Raw genomic sequence first — 17,965 nt, forward strand, 5'->3', positions numbered from 1 at the left:
AGCAACACTAAGTCTTAGGTCAACCCTAAAGAAAGATAAGCAAAGTCCTATAGTCCAAAATATAAATGCAAGTACATTTTAGTGAGCAAGAACATTCTCGTATTTTTTCGAAAAGCCGCGAATGAAAACCTGACTCCAGCGTCAGACGACAAGGCTGTCGCCTGACGACAGAGCGAGGACGCGGCGACAGCGGTTTCCAGCGTACGCCGGAGTAGCAATGAGATACATGGACCCATATTGGATTATACGGACCTCATACAGCAATTTCGGGTTCCTTGGTACGCCAGTTAGCCCCTATAAGCAAATTGACATGATTAGTAGTCGGCTCAATTACAATCGCAGTAAGTGATTGACCTGACGACGATTGTCTCACTTAGCTTAAGCGCCTAAGCATTGGCTCATTATAAGCACCAAGGCATCGGTTCAAAAGCAAGCACTTATACGACAATTTTTCCAAGATTGGATTGTCATCCCCAACTGACAATATTTCCAAATATGGATTGTCGCGCATTCTTCTTAAACGACAATTTTTTCCAAGATTGGATTGTCATCTCTGGCAAAGTTTCCAAGCGTGGATTGTCGTACTCTTTCTCTGTTTGGAAATTTTTTCCAAGTTCGGATTGTCATCTCTAGCAAGTTTTCCAAGATTGGATTGTCATACACATAGTTCCCTATGGCAAAATTTCCCAAAGGATTGTCGTAGGTCTCTACTCATCATAAATTTCGGCAAAGGTTCCTCAACGTGGATTGTCATTCATTTCAGTAAGTGGCAAATTTTCCCGAAGTGGATTGTCGGTCGACTCTTTTTTGCAAATGTTCCAAGACGCGGATTGTCAATGGTGGCAATATTTTCCTAAAAGGATTGTCGCATAGCGTTGGCAAATTTCCAAGGTGGATTGCTTTCAAGAGTTATATTCCAAGATGTGGATTTTCGATCGTAGCAAAGTTCTTATGACACATTGTTATGAAGCATTGGCAACTTTTCCCAAAATTGGATTTTGGCAAATTTTCCGAGATACGGTTTGACGCTTCATCGTAGCAATATTTCCAAGGATGGATTGTTACGTGGCATTGACAACTTTCCCTAAATCGGATTGTCATACATCATACAGGAGTCGTGTTGACAAATGTTCCTAAAGAAAAGAGGATTGTCATCACCCAAAGCATCAACAGCAAAATTCAAGCAACATTAAGGATCGACAGGCGTTAATCTTCGGTAATTTTCTTTGGAATATTATCGCAACAAATAAGGATGGCTTCAGGCGAAGCAATCTTCGATCATGTTCCCTGGCTTGCGGAAGATGGTCACAAAGTGGTAGAAGATCGTTTCAAGCGAAGCAATCTTCGATAGTATTCTCTGGCTTGCAGAAGACTATTACAGCAGAAATTGGAGGCAGTTACAGGAATAACAGTCTTCAGGCGGTATCCCCTAGCTTGAGGAGGATCCTATCAAAGCTCTTTATTTAGAGGGGCGTGAACATATTATCAAAAGCTCTATTGTTCAGAGACGAGTGAACTTCAAAACAGCAAGATGGCGTTCCAAAGATTGTGGAAGGTTGTCACAATAACAATGCAGCAACAAATCGGTTATTCCAGAGACGTGTGCCCGACGGTGCAAGATACGAGTTTCTTAACTCTTTTATCTGTTTTAACTAACGCTAGTTTGCAGGTATCGGTGTTACAAGAATGATTTAGGATCGCAGAACGTTCTAAATCATTCTCCGCCCCTATCGCTACTTTGACTTTCGTTTTCGAAACTTGCGTTTCTCCAAACTCAGTCAAAGTGGAGGCTTCTGTAGACACCCATTTGTGTCTCCCCAAAACCAAACCCAGTGATGAATACCTTTTGCGTCAAATGATAATCGAACAAGGTGAAAGTGTGAAAAGTCAAGTGTTGCGGTTAGTTTTTATTAAAAATTCTTTCTTTCTGTTTTCGAAAAACAACTCTATTTTATGAAAATAGCCAATCCAGTTTAGTTTGGTCCACAACAAGGGTCCAATAATAGTGTAGTTGGATGGGGTTTGCAAAGAGCTTTCCAACGATATATTATAAGCCCAATTTCGATGAATAATGAGGAAGTTATGGCCAAAATACTAAACTGGGCCCGGTTGATCTTTACATGCGGCCCGATGATCTAGGGGAGGGCCCAATGTTAATTATTATTCCTAAGTTATTAGAATTAATTATAGTCTTCTAGAATTCTCTAGAAGGTTCTCTTAAGTCCTAATCAAATTAGAATTAATAATTATATTTTGATAAGTTTTACAATAAAATATTATTTTATGAAAAATACGATTTCATACGGACTTTACAAGTCAATTTTGATTGATAAGTGGACTCCGTGTTTGAAAGCGCGTATGAATCCAGGTTTTCGCCAAACGACAGGCATGTCGCTACGCGACAAGCCTTGTCGCCACGCGACAGACCTTGTCGCCAAGCGATGGTTTTGCGGCGACAGCGTGGAGTTTTATTCCTTATCAAATTCTACCTATTTTCGGACTGTTTTCTTATAAATAGGGTCCTGAACTTCCGTCTTTAATCATCAACAAGCTACAATCAAGGAATTCCAATCAACAGTTAGTCTATTCTCTAAATTCTCTCTAAGCTCTCATCTCTCTAGCTTCTCACAAACACAATTCCACATACACGAGATCTAGAAACACCTAGCCAAGTTCGAAGTTGCCTTCGCCCTAGACGTGAAAGGCTATAATTTCTGAGGGTTTTGTCCCTAATCTCTATTTCAATTATTTAATTTAATTCTTTGATTTTATTATTTTCCTTGAAGTTACTAACGCGTGTATTTTGTTATTAGAAAGAGGTACGAGGCATCAAAGTATGTAATCTTATTGCTCTATTCTTGTAGAAAGCATGTTTAAATTTGTTTAATTCCTAGTATCATGTTAGGATGTTTCCATTGCTTTCTAGTATCATGTTTAGGGTGCCTTTTACTCTTTTCCAATATCATATTAGTACCATGTTAGGTTTAAAGCTTTGATCTTTATTGCTTAGTGACATGCTAGGATTTGTTATTAATCTTGTTAGTATCATGCATAGGATCTTGCTATTATATTTAAGCTTTATTATTAACATGATCATTATTATGATTATAATTATGATGATTGTTATTATGTTGCTTGATGATTATTTATTGTTGTTGCTTGATCACACCTTTTATGCATGTTTAAAGGGAATTTGTGCTTGTAATCACGCTTAATAAGATAATTAATAATCTTGTTTGGGCTAATATGATTATAATTCAAGTGATCGCCAATAATAGTTTTATTTGTGCATTAAAGTTCAACCAACATAGATAAACGGGTTTAGGGTTAATCTAATGATTGCATATTAGTCAGAAAGGGCACATGAATATGAATAGAATGAAGTAGAGGCCTATTATTAGGGCAGGTTCAATCTCTTTTAGGTTGGATTTGTACCTTCATCCCCGAACCCTATTTGGTTCAAGACCTTTTGGAGTTGGCGATCTCATGGATCGTTAAGGGGTGTAACCTTCACCCTGTGAACGGTTTACAAGTTCCTAAAACTTGTTGGCGACTCTTTTGCTCTAGCTTCCTTCCCTTTGGACGCCACCATGCCTAAGTGTATGATCACAGTGGGGTTTAAGTTTGGGGTAATGCTTGAAATATTTCCTACAATCATCTTCTTCCATCAATCCAAGCTTAAGTGCTGCTTGCTGAAAAGTGTCACACAAGTAACCATTAACTGCTCGTAGACCTTCAAACGACTTAGGACTTCTGACATTATGAAGCAACAGCTGCAAATAATATCTTTCACCTTCAGAAGGCCCCACAAATGCTAACCTTCCAATTTGAATTTTTTTGTTTCTTCTTTTATACCAGAGTTTATCTGATGCATCCCAGAGATAGTGCTCTGAAAATTCATTGTACAGCCAACCTGTACCTAAAGCTTATTTACAATTCATTCTAAAGAACTCTGTTAGACAAGTTCTGGTACGCTTATTATCTGAAACAATTGTTGTAAGTTGTTCATGAGGTCTTATTTGTATCAACTGAGAGTTAGGTAAATGAACAGGAAGAGGTAAAATTGGAGGATACATCTCATATAAATCAAAACCAAAAAGAAGCCACGCAGCCTCACAAGGTGAAACCCACCGACCTGATTCATATTGTTCAATTTCATCTTGCAGAGGTACTCCATCTTTTGTCTGAACAATATTGAAAGATATCCTGTCACGCCCTTTATAAACATATTTACACAGATACTTAACTGCTTCAATAGTAGAGAAAACTTCAACATTCAAGTGACAATTGAAATATGCTAAAAGATATGGATTATATGGAATCACCCATGTGTTATCCATTATAACTCCCCGAACTTTAACAGTATCACATGTAGCCCTTCTCGATACAAAGGATATCCATTATTGTTACTTCTTGTTTCATCACAGTTTTGTTTTGGATAACCACACTTGCAATGCCCACGATGCTCTTTATGTTTCATACAGGGGCATTCTGGATTAAAATGACCACATGGTCCATGCATCATATTCTTGATCACAAGATATCCATTTTCAATAGACGGAATTTCAGCACAGACACATTTATCAAAGTCATTAGGGGACTTATTTTGAACTCAGATTTCAATATAATGAGAAAATGAGCATGTGGTAAGCCTTTTTTTTTGGAATTCAATAACATAAATCATTGCAGCTACTTCTCCAAATACCTTTTTCTTTTGAATTAAATGTTTTAAAGCAAGAACCTTTGCTCTAAATATTCTTGAAACAATATCTGGCCTATTTTGTGCTTCTTATCCAACAGCAAGTTCTTGTTTAATTTTAGGCTAATTGGAATTGCATGTCATTGTTATAAATAGATTAGGCTTGCCAAACTTCTAAACTAACGACATTGCATTTAAGTATCTCTTCTTAAGATCACGAGGACCACCTATAAATGTTGCAGGTAATATGACTCTCTTACCAACATTTGCTGCACAATCTTCTCCACAGTCAATAGTATCAAGAAGTCCCTGATAAAGATCAACCCTTATTGTCTGTTGATTACTACGGAAGAAATCCAAGCGTGTATTCTCTACCTTGACATACATATCAGCAATATATTGTTGAAAACATCTTCCAGCTCTGATTAATAAATTTCCAAGGCGACACTGAAGCTTATATGCATAATATTCTCGAGCTGAAATATGTTTATCTGCCTTAGATGAACTTCCATTTGCACCTACAAATCAGTAATTGAAAAAAAAAAGTATGAAACAAGAAAAGCATATATATGACATATATAAAACCATACATACTTATTAAAAAAAAAAAAAAAAAAAAAAAAGATGTAGAACTTATACGCCTAGCCTCTTCATCTAACAAATCTTCAGTAGTATGTACACTACAAGAAGAAACTGGATCCGGCTGAGACTGTAACTGCTACATACCACCCATAGACATTTTCTTAAGACCTTGAGTTCACCCACAGTCACCATATGGAAATAGTAATGGATACTGCAGAGGATCATAGCAACCATAATAATGTTTGATTGTATGAGAAGAATTATTCTGACCAGTGACCAGTATATGTGGACTTTCAGATTCACTGGGAAAAGTAGTCTCTGACCAGATAACAACAACCTCATCTGAAGCAGGAGCATTATAAACACGCTGATCAGGAACCGTAGTTTTATTCAACAGAATTTGTGTCGAATCACTAATCGTAACTCCCCTCAAAGATCGAAAAAATTTGGCATATGGGTTTATATCAGTAACCTCCATCAATATTGCCAAAATACTCTCCCTTAATACAGGAAAACATTTAAGACAATTAGCTAGTTCTTGTTGTCCATCATAAAAATAAAGTTGCATGTATTTTGGCCCTTTTTCTCCGGGAACTAAACTGGAAATGTGATGATAAATCTGGCCATGTAACTTAAAAACATAGATTCCTTTTTTTGTTTTAGCATCGTAATCTCCGCCTAATGAAGTGAAAGCGAACAAATTGTTATATAGTCGCACATACTGCCTAAAATGTTTTGCTTCTTCATCTGTATAAGTAAATAACCTCACAAGCTGCGGAGGATACTCATTCACAACAACTTTGACTTCCCCATCAAACCAACAAAAGTGAAGTGATTCAAAGGCAAATTTTTTAGCCATACACCTATGACAGTAAGTTGGTGCAGAAAGCTGATAAGCCTGAGTAGGAATCTTCTTCCCAATTACTGCATCTGAATTCTCTGTATCAAATGTGAACACTGGAAATTAGCATATTGATTTTTTTTCCTCGATTTCTATTTAAAATATGAAATACTAAAAAAGATGGCTGAGAAATTACTTGTCACTTCTACTCTTTTGCTTTTTTTTTTTTTTTTTGGGCATTTCCATTTAATTGTCCTTGTAACCTTTAAAATAGAAATTACAACACACATTCAGACAAATTTTAATAAAACAAAATAATAACACTGATATACCATATTTTGTATTTTGAGTTTATTATCAAAGTAACCAGCATCTACTTACCTTTGTGTCTGATTACTACATTCACCTTCTAAATATGTACATCGTCTACTTTTGTAGCTCTTTGTTGACAAAGGTGCTTACAATAATAAACATGAAAATCATTTATATTAATGTTCAAATCACTTCAATACAAAAAAATAAACAAAGTGTATAGCACAAAAAAAAAATAAAAAAAAAGAAAAAAAAAAAGGAAATTGAAATTACTTGTTTCTTGAACTCTAATATATATTTTTTTTTGATACATTTGCATCATCTACTTCATTTCTTCCACTTTCCAAACCTCTTAGACGTTTAGTTTTGTAACTTTTGGATGTCGATGGTGCTTGTAATAAACGATCTGGATGATTAATAACAGACATAAAATTGATAAGCCTTAATCCCCAAACTACTTGAATGTAAATTAAACTCTTCAGACTACTTGAATATAAATTGATTTTTTAAAAATTTTAATCTTAAAAAGCAAGTTAAAACTCACTCATTTCCCGAAATTATTTGCAAAATCCAAGATACGCTGTTCTTGAAATTCTTGTTATATCAATTATTCAATAAATTTAGTACACACAACTTGTGATCTGAATCTCCTGAACTCACATAACAAAACAAACAATAAACCTTTTATGTAAATTTTGTTGAGTTTAAAAAAGTTTAAAAAGCAACTAATAGTGAAGCTTTTAAAACAGAAGTCGACACAAAATATTCACTATCATAGAATATATTTGATCCATTACAACAATTACATAGCCATACGTCTGAATATAAACCCCCATATATATATACTAATAAGAGTTCAATACACAAGCACTTCAAAATCTATCAACAACAACATACATTCACAAAACATCTATACATTTTAATTATAGCAATAACTAACTTAGTCGAAGGACCAAACAAAAAAAAGGATAGGCATTATGTAGACACCTCTCCTACAACCCCATCCCAAACTTAAAAAGTCTAGTCTTTTGAAAGCCTTATACGCTTCAATTGACCATGTAAATCTTCTGAGCCTGCCACCTCTAAAATAACATCACTGCTGGAATCAATAATACCCGATGATTCTAAAACTTGAAACCTAACATCAGTGTTATTGAAAGTTACAACAGGTTGAATAGACACCGCAACTTGAGACTCCTTCCCTATACCAGCTAAGCAATCCTGTTCTACAAGACTTGTTGAAGGTTCCAACTGTTCTGCAACTCCCAACACTCGTTCCTTTGCACTCAAATAACTCTCCTTTTCCAAAACACAGAACACAGCATCAAACCTACAAGTCGTTGCCCTATAATTAGCATCCACTAATCTCAATATTACACACATCAATGAGATAATCAACAGCTTTCTTAGCAAGATCTTGCTTAGCCGCATCTTGGCTTGTACAATAATCACTAAACAGACACCAAAATCCTGAACCATTCTTATGATGGATAATGGTAAACCATGAAATATACTGATTAGGGAATTGCTCAATAATTTCAATTGGAGTACACTTTATATCAACTCACTTGAAAATAGACCTCAACACTTCAATAAAATCAATAACAACTTTCCTCTGATTGTTACCAAATTCAGTAGAAATATCTCCATGAAAATAAACCGCAGATTCTCCTTTTTCAATTCCCTCCAGTTCCTCTTTTTTATAACTATACAATCGTCCACAACGTTCAAACATCTGTTTTTGTAAGGCTGTTACATCATAAACAATTATATCATGTTTTTTCATGAGATCATACACGATTTTTCTAGCTGCAGTTTCACACGATTCATATACACTCTCCGTATCTCCACCAAGGTAAACGACAGGAACAACACTACTATCATTCCTAATAGCCACACAAGCAATGTTTCTCCGAAGATTGAGATATTGGTATTTCGGATCAGGGAAGTTCAAACATCTGGTAATTTGCTTCAACAGAGGACGAAATGATATCACTACTTGTGTGAGTGGAACATCCATAACCTGTAATAAACGTATGATCAACCATTTTAGACTAAGGTCAACCCAAATAAGATACAATTAAAGTTATCACACCCAAGCCGTTTCAAACATCTTTCTATAGACCAATAAACATTATACCACCTTCATTTCCCGCATTTCTCAACCTAGACCAATAGACAATGTTCCTTAATTTACCCTTAACACTCCACATAAACTGCATCCAAAAACCTGAGTGATCTAGACCATTTCAAACCCTTACATGATTCCTATCAATATTTACCATGATCATAGAATAAACAGTAATTTAGACCTCAAAATAATACCAAAAGTCATATAAACTCAAGAACACAAAGCTAAATGTCAGCAACTCATAAAGAAAATCGTGTCAACTCCAACCAATACGTTTCAGGAAGAGCCACAACAGTGAACGGATTCTTTTCACCATCACATAAAGATTTAATGTTAATAACGTGGATCGTTCTACTTGGTTTTAGCGTGAATTTAGAATTGAATTTGTGGAAAAAAAAATGATTTTAGCTAATATTGTCGATCGTTCTTCTTAGTTGTAGCGTTAAACATATCTCTATATCATCAAAATGTTACAATATATGTATAGTATGTAAATCATTAACCACGATTATACCAATCCCCTTATATATTTGGGATTGGTTTGCAACTTATTCACCTAAGTTATAGCCAATTTGAGTTATAGCTAATCAGGTTTGCTATGCATCTCACATTTTTAAATCTCAGTATTCTAAACCATCAAAAACCCTCAAATGTATACCAGCTCTTTGACAAATCTAATCCATTTAAAACCCTTATTGCATGCCAACTCTCAAACCATAAAACTAATACTAAACACACTATCATGATGAAATCTTGAATAAATTATTAACAATTTAAAACATGTACTTATATGCATATGCTTAACAATAAACTCAACTAATTTAAATGTCCATGCATACCAATTTTCGAACCTCAAAATGGAAATTCAAGACACCATCACACAAAAATCACATAACAATTACTGCAAACACTTACATGCATACCAAATTCCAAACCCAAAAATGTATCTTCAAAACATTACCATGCTAAAATAACAAAAAAATGTCACCAGACTAAAATACATGCAACAACCCAAAAAAACTAAACTATTGTAAACCCTATTATGTCCAAATTCTAAATCTAATAGCAATCTAGAGTGCATACAAAGTCCGAAGAAGATCTCATCCACACAAGTAAATTCAAAACAAATCAAAACAAATGAAATCAAACAATCAACACAGATTGCACGAATTACATAATTCGAAATCAATTTCATCCTTGAACTCCTTAATTATTCTAGAGTGCATACAAAAAACAGAGAAAATTGCACCCCCCAAATTTTAATATATAAAAACAAACAATCAAGAAACATTGAACAAATTACATAATTCGAGATCAATTTCAACCTCTAAAAAATTAACTCAAAAAATATAATGAATAAATTTCTGGAAATTAGTAATAGATAAGTGACTGAAAATTGCCTTGGAACTTGGAGGAATGAGAACTTGGAAGAACATCTTCGAGAAACAGAATACCTTCTTCACTCAAACAAACAGAGAATGTATATATATGAGATCACAATGAAAATCTTATATAGTCTACAAAGTTTACAAATATCTAACCCACCCAAAAAACACATGCCTTTAAACAAGGAAAAAAGATAATTTCTCATGCAAAAACACCTAATGATTCTTAATACATAAACCAAAATTAACTAAAGAAGTCGACAAAAGCAATGGCAATTTCGCAAATAGCAACAACATGAAAGTAATATGTGGTAAAGTCACTATTCCTTTGGAGGAACACTGTTCATTCTTGCTAATTTTTTGCAACTTCTCACTTTTAAAGGTTGTAGAAGGATATCTTTAAAGTTATGTAAAAACCTTTTTAGAAATGATTTCTATGGTTCTTATAATCATCAAACTCGATTGATTATAATTTAAATTTAACATACCAAATGCAAAGATGGTCCTCTAAAGTGGGCATCGGTTGTGTCGTGCAAGCCCACGTGTCGTGCTAGCGTGTCTCGTGCTCAAGCGGGCCATGCCTAGAACGAGCTAAGAAAAATTCGTACTATGCCAGACTCGTGTTGATCATTCATAACTGGAGCCTATGGACAACTCGGTCTACGTATCGTGTCATGCCAACGACTCACCTAATAATTTATACTTCATTTGTTTTCTTTTAAATGCAAATTTTGGCATGCTTTTTAAGATACTGATTAGAGTAGAGTAACGAGCGACATTATCAATATACTTTGAACACCAAGATTAGAGAAAGATTAAGTACTACGTGCATAGTTTATTTTAAATAATTTGTCCGTTTACGTTGCTTTATTTATTCTTCAAAATGTGTGCCAAGGTGTGTTACATTTAAAAGAAAATGGAAGAAGTATATATTTTGTGTAAATTGGTCAAAAATGTGTGTCGATACGGGTCAGCCCATCATGCTCGTGCTGGATTAGTGACAAATTTTGAAAATGAAGCCCATGCACTGCCCATGGCCCACCTATGTGCCTCTCGTGTTGGGTCGGCCTTATGATAGGCTAATGTCGGGTCGGGTCATTTTCATGTCAACCCAATTCCATTTCCATATCTAATTCTTTCCTTTTGATGAAAATAAAACGAAGGAAAACCAAACTTCACCTCAACACAATAATTCATAATTAGTCAATGGAAAATTATGGTTTAAGGATTACAGAGCTATAGACTATTAATTACATTCTTTTTTCTTAATCCTGTTTCAAATAAATTATGATTTCTGCAGTAAATTTTCAAAGTACAAGTTCAAAATGTGTCTTCCAGTGGATAGAACATCAAGCCTCTTCTCGCTGGGTTCGTATTTTCCCTTTCGGAGTTCATACCTGTGCGTAACGGCTGAGATTGTATAAGTTTGTCCTTCAATTGTCACACTCTCTCCACACTGAAGGTTCTGTTAGAAGAGAACATAATGACAATGATAAGATGCCACAATATAAGAAATCCAATCATGCACAACATTCATTCATTCATAACAGTCCAAGTATGTGGCTCTAAACACATTTAATAAAACATGACAGATAAGTATTTTAACTTCTGCTAGTCTACCAGTAAAGAAGAAACATATCATTGATGCCTTTTTCATTTACAGATATTCATGCAGAGCTAACTACAGACAACCCCACCACCCTTCTCCCCTTCCGGCCACCCCCGAAAACGAATTTTCAGACACGATAATTTTTCCAAAAAATAAAGATAACAGATCTGTTCTCCGCTTAGTGTCTGAGCCAGTACCACAAGTCACATACCAACAAGGCAACACTGACCCCGCTCCAATATAATTTTGGTGATTTAACATTCGATGGCATATCTAAAGAAAGGAGTTTAGTAATGCTTGTTGATTGTGTAAGGGCAATTTATCTCGATGAAATGATGACAACTCCTCTAACACCTCAAACAGGTATAGGAGTAACAACTCCAGGAATTACAATAATGCTCAGACTTCAATAATTGGTCATTGAATAAGGGCTTGGGAAAGGAAGGGACCAAACTACCGAATTTATTAAAATACAAATTATGAAGCTCTCTCACCCGGAATTTACTAAAAAGCACACAAACAAGTATGCATTTCCCACACGTCCAAATTTCTTTGACATTATCCTGTTCCATGCTGTGCATCCATACTCATCCATCTCCATATCAATGTAACCCCATGTGCCATTGTAAATCTCCTCCCCATTGAACGTTTGAGCTCGAGAAAATTTTGTAAGGAAATTTATCTATCCTCAATCCTAAATAAATCCAAATTCAACTATCTATTCTTCTTTTGTTGAGAAAGGAGATCCTAATCATAATGGGCTCTCTTATCATACTTCCCTAATGATGTCACCTTCATTTTGCATCTCCTGTTTACAGGATTGTAGCAAATAATGCTCTGATTCAACACAACTTGACGAATAAGGCTAATCGATTTCCACTTAGAATAGTATTTTTAGAGTGAACTGCAAACGAGGTATCGAATAAGCCTAATCAAGGAGAATTTGAGAAAACTCTGTGCTTTGCTTAAAAGATTTAAGACCTAAGCCCATTTGCCTTTTTGTTGCTGGACACACAAATTTAGCTCCTTAACTTTGGGAGAAGAATTGCCCAATCGCAAAATGCTTGATACACAACTGTGTCAAAATCAGAAGCCTTGGCCTTAACCCCCAAGTAAAAGAATATTTGCACCCTTTCTTTCTTCAATATATATTATTAGGAAGTAAGGGTTCACTATCAAAGCACCAAAAACCAACAGCTTTCATATCCATACCAGAGTCTTCGATAAATAAGACCTCAATCCTAAGTTTGAGGAGTTTCATGTCCGATAACCTCAGTTCCACAAAATAAGTTAGACTATTGAATTTGTAATTTTTCTTCAAAATGATTTTGTGTACTTGCTTGAAATGTAGAGTACCAATCTCCAGAATATAGTCAAATGAGTCACCAAGACTTACCAAGGAAATGGAAATGTTCCTCTTACTAAGTGAAGTCCCAATGTAGACATCACAGGGATAACTTGTAATGCATTCTCATGCCCCCATTCCTCAAGTTCGCTCTGAGAGGGGACACCATCATCCATCTTACCGATAACAAAACAACAAAGTTATTCCTTTAGCCCAGCATACTGCAAGATCAATACTATGGGGCTGCTGTAGCACATTAATTCAATAAGCAACAATTTGCCCCCTTTTGTGCTTCATCTTCTGTGTATAGTCAACATGGAAACATTAATAATTAAATTACTATTACAGGAGCAAGAGGCCTTCATCGTCTCAACAAAGAATCATTATTCCATGTAAAAGAAAGTGCACAAGGATCAGGATTTTACTAGAAGCTAATAATACAAAACAGCACACTGCACACCAGTCATGAAATTCAAGAATATGTCCCACATAGGCCTCCCCAAGAAAAAGATGAAAGGGTGAGACAAAATGTCACTTTCTCGGATAAGAATTACAGAACAGAGAGTATTTTGGGTAATACACTATCACAGTACAAAACCAATGAAATAGAAAAACAAGCAGCCCTCTAAGAATTTATTACTAAAAAAAAAAAAAAAAAAAAAAAAAAAAAAAAAAAATTGGTTTGCAAAACCCCCAAATATGCACGAAGAAGCCTTCTGGCATCTGGACCTCTCTAAGTGTTGAAAAGTCCAGTACTCCGCAATACAAAGCAAAACATTAAGCATGGATAAACCAGAAAATCCTCTTTAATATCCAGTCGTACTAGTGGAAGTATCAGAGCTTGGAGGGACTAGCAAAGTAACAATACCAATATCCAATTAGGTAAGTAACAGAAACCTAATAAAAAATGCAACAATTTGAAATCATAAAATTAGATATCAAGCAACACAGCCTTACAGTAGCAAAACATCAACTCACAAGTTCTAAAAAATCCTTTAAAAAGCCTTATTAACTCCTAACAATTCAAAGTTTTCCCCAATAAAGTTTTAGTGTAAAAGTTGAGACTTGAGACTATGGTCCCATATATCGCAAAACAATGTCCTTAACAATCTTTACTCATCATACTAACCTCATAAGATTATTCAAGTTTAACATCCTAAGAACAAAGGGTTGCAATCTCACATATCTGCTATACAGTTATTTTTTGCCTTTTTTTTTTTAATTTTTTTTTTTAATAATTCCTAGTCCTTATTCTTATCTTCATTGAACTAATTCACTACTAGAAATTTTGACGTAGTAGAAAATCGTAAGTTTAGAAGACAAGGGTGTATGTTTGTCACTTAAAAAAAAGAAAAGAAAAAGAAAAAAAAAAAAAAAAAAAAAAAAAAAGCTTCTTAACTATAAATTAGGACATGGAGAGAAACAGCTACTTCAAAATTTCTTTTATACGTTTCAGGGAGAGGAAACCTCCTAGTAAGCTAAAGCAAAAAAAAAATAAAAATAAAAAGGTTTTAAGCATTTAGAATTTGGAATTTGGAATTTGCAGTTTAAAAAGTCATTCGTAGTGTACTACTTGTATTTAGGCTTGCACTTGAAGATTGCAAGATCACAATATTGAATCATAATTGTAATTACAACAGAGGTGACAATTACAAATGCAAGTTCATATAAGATCGTAAGTAATATGGCATGATTCATCAATCATATCAGTAATATCAGCTTTTTGTCACAAATCAGCCTTATTGACTCTACAGCATCTGTACATAATGGTTCTTCATGTGTATGTGGTTAAAATCTGGAATAATCACAATATCACATAATTTCTTCCCCCACCCAATTCCAGTGACCCTCGTAATAAACTATGAAAAAACAACTATAATTTGTTTGGATAACAAAGAAGGAAGGAAAGGAAGAGAAAGGGAGGGAAAAGGTGAGCTCCATTTTCCCTCCAAATCTCTTCAATTTTACAGGGATAATGCTTATTAAAGAGAGGAAAAATGGATCCTCCCTCTTCTTCCCCTTCCTTCCTCCAATCCTTTACCCAAACAAGAGAAATTGTTCTCCTCCCTCTCTCTTCCCTTCTTTTCATTCCATTTCCTTCTATCCAAACAAAGTATAAGAAAAGATGAAAGTATGAATCTACTATAGGTGATAAACCATCAATTCAAGTCATTGGATAACTCATGTATAGTGTATCATTTATTTTATTCTTCAGCATCGCTTCTATGATCCACCACTCCCTTAATCATTGCCAACCTCATTATAAGTGAATTGATGCCAAGGCATGCCTTAGGTTTCCCACAACTCACATAATATTATAGCACATTCCAGATCCAGGGACATCTTAATAGTCAACTGTTTTCTACTTGAAGAAAAAGTGAGTATCTTAACAAGTTAACATATTTAGTTCATCAAAGGACAAGAAGTTCAATACTTTACTTATAGTATAGAAGCCATTTTACTTAAGATCTGTCCCAAAGCACCCTAGAAAGTCCAACAAGTATCATACCAATTACCAAGCTGTGAGAAATAGGTTCCAAAAGGCTTTACCTGCACAACTAGAATCTCATCTTCTTCCATGACTTGGAAGTTTAAAGTACTAGACGAATATATAATGCCTCTGAAAAGCGTTATTAATCCGATGAATTTAGTTTAGGTTACAATAAACACAAATTTCTATCTCAGCCTATTCACTCTTTTACGCAAGAGCATAAAATTCACCTCAATCATAGTTCAATGGCACAGAAGCAAACCAGGTGGGGACAAAAAAATAAAAAACCCCTAGCAGTGGGGACAAAGAAAGCAAACATTCCAGCAATTTGCACATTAAGTTTTGAGAGATCGGATAATAACAGTGCCATTACACAAAAAGGGTGGCAATTATTCTGTCAATAAGCATACCTATCTAAGATAGCTTTCATAAACCTCTTTCGGCTCCTGACAAAGGGTTGTAAATAGAAATGAATTTTGAATATTTTCTACTTGTGTTATTAGCCATTTCATGCTATAAAAAAGATTAATTCAAAACAATACTAGTATTCTGAATGTCAAGAATTACGATTGATTCAGATCTTAGATCATCATTTTGTAATACAGTATTATAGTAGAACACATGAATTGTTTTCTCTTTGACCTTCGCTTATCCTACTTCAGTACTCATTAAGCCATAAAGCCTTTACTCCATTTTTTAACTAGTAGAGATTGGGTGATTATAACTTCAGAATCAAAGTAAAAAAAAAAAATGGAAAAAGCATAACTTATTTTTAATCAATTTCCTATTGAGAGATTAATAACCCACCTTAGACTATTTGAAGATGTCTCTTAATTATCCTAAGAATCTGATCTTGCTAGCCAACAACCACATTTAGCAACATAAGCACAAGTCTTCCCAATCGAGTGTCAATAAATGGGAATAGGGCAAGGCTCTCACTGATTCTAGATGACAACAGACTATGAATATCTGGATATTTTCAGATACATTAGCAGAATCTTACTAAAGTATTCAGTGCCAAAAATTCACCCAACAACAATACCCAATACCAATAACAAAACCGCGGTTGCAGCCCTGCCATCCCCTCCCCTGCACTCCACGCATCCCAAGCCACACCCTATCCTTGCTGCCAGTGCCCATGACAACAAACAAAACCTTGCACAAACACAGCAGCAGCCCTAGTCTAACATTCAATCGCACTTGCAAGCACCCACATTGCTGCTGCTGCTGTGCGCTGCAACCCACCAGTAGCCCTGCACCTCATCTCGTTGCTGCACAGTTGCATAAATAGCCCACACCAACATTGTAGTCCAAATGCAACTCTCTATCACGCAAAAAACAGTCCTGCTCACCTTGCTGCCTTCCCTCACTAACAGCATAACAACAACACAGAGCCACTCCCTTCCTGCTACCTGCACCTCGCCTCACCTCATGCACTCGGAACAGCAGCGAAGCAACAGAAGCGAAGCAACAGCAATAGCTAGACCTTGCACGACCACTCGTGCAAGTTTGCAATAATAAACATAGAATTATGAAACTAATGGTAATGGATAAAGCTGCAGGGTCATTGTAGTTGGTATACCAAAACTTAAAGAGCATCATGCAATCACCTATAAATTAACAACTAAGCCCTGAAGCCGACTCAATGACTCATAGTACATTATCTACAGCAGGATTTGCTAACCACATTGAGTTCAACATCAATTATACAACACCTGTATCTGCTATGAACAGCACTGTAGAAAATAAGGAAATACCAACATCAAGGGCTCAATTCACTAGAATATAGTCTTTGAATCTGTTCATTGCATCATCTCAAATTAAAATAACCACAAAGCATAACAAACAAATAAAAAAACATGGAAATTGAGGAATGAAGGCAGTAAGCAAAAAACCCATTTGAAAAAATGCAGAAAAAAAGAAGAAAGAAAGAAAGATAGAACTTACAGGAGGAAAGCAACGGATACCAAGATGTTTGGGAGGTGGGGTAATTTCAATAACTTTATAGGCTTGCTTTTGATCTCTTTCTCTTTCTCTTTCTCTTTTCTTGCAAACTATTAATGGAACCTGTGCCTGCAATTCACAGATAAATCAATGGGAATTTCTAACAATTTCATTGGAGGGAGTTCAATTCAATTAGCTTAAGCTCAGACCTTCTGCAATGGAGCTAAGCTGGACCACCTCATTCTGTTAGGATTCCAGGAAATAATCAATCCGTTTGGGTAGAAAGGTGAATGCTGGAAAGCCACAGAAATAGGTAAAATCTAAAATGTCTCGCTTATTTGTTTGTTTTGGTAAATGTCTTAGAAATCAACACATACTCTGTGGGCACTGTAGCTCTCATTCCTTACTGAATGGACACTCGTAGGTAGGGTGGAGGGACGTCAGTTCGAGTAATCAGATGGAGTTTAGATTGACCTATGACGGTCGAGTCTGTTCGGATCGATCAAGGTAACCCTTTTAATCTGCCTTGGTTTGATTTGGGTCGGGTTAAAATATCTTGAGTCAAGGTTGGGTTTGGGTCTGGCAAAGTTTAGATCGATTCATATTCTAGATAAATTTATATCGAG

The 17,965-nt window shown here is 35.4% G+C and overlaps 2 protein-coding genes across 2 annotated transcripts; both read right to left on the reverse strand.

Annotated features, from left to right (window-relative positions):
- Positions 1-3,926: 3,926 nt before the first annotated feature.
- Positions 3,927-4,340, reverse strand: LOC145565161 (uncharacterized). The gene has a single exon (XM_081625247.1). The coding sequence runs from the start codon at positions 4,338-4,340 to the stop codon at positions 3,927-3,929; it is 414 nt and encodes a 137-aa protein (XP_081481373.1).
- A 6,783-nt stretch (positions 4,341-11,123) lies between these two features.
- Positions 11,124-17,679, reverse strand: LOC145563897 (uncharacterized). The gene is made up of 3 exons (XM_081624293.1): positions 17,549-17,679; positions 17,343-17,468; positions 11,124-11,415 (listed from the first exon to the last, which is right to left on the reverse strand). Exons 1-3 carry the CDS (start codon positions 17,579-17,581, stop codon positions 11,236-11,238), a joined length of 339 nt encoding a protein of 112 aa, XP_081480419.1. The 5' UTR covers positions 17,582-17,679; the 3' UTR covers positions 11,124-11,235.
- Positions 17,680-17,965: the final 286 nt, after the last annotated feature.

The sequence above is a fragment of the Chenopodium album genome, chromosome 10 (assembly GCF_948465745.1).
Source record: "Chenopodium album chromosome 10, dcCheAlbu1.1, whole genome shotgun sequence".
In the NCBI taxonomy this organism is placed as follows: Eukaryota; Viridiplantae; Streptophyta; class Magnoliopsida; order Caryophyllales; family Amaranthaceae; genus Chenopodium; species Chenopodium album.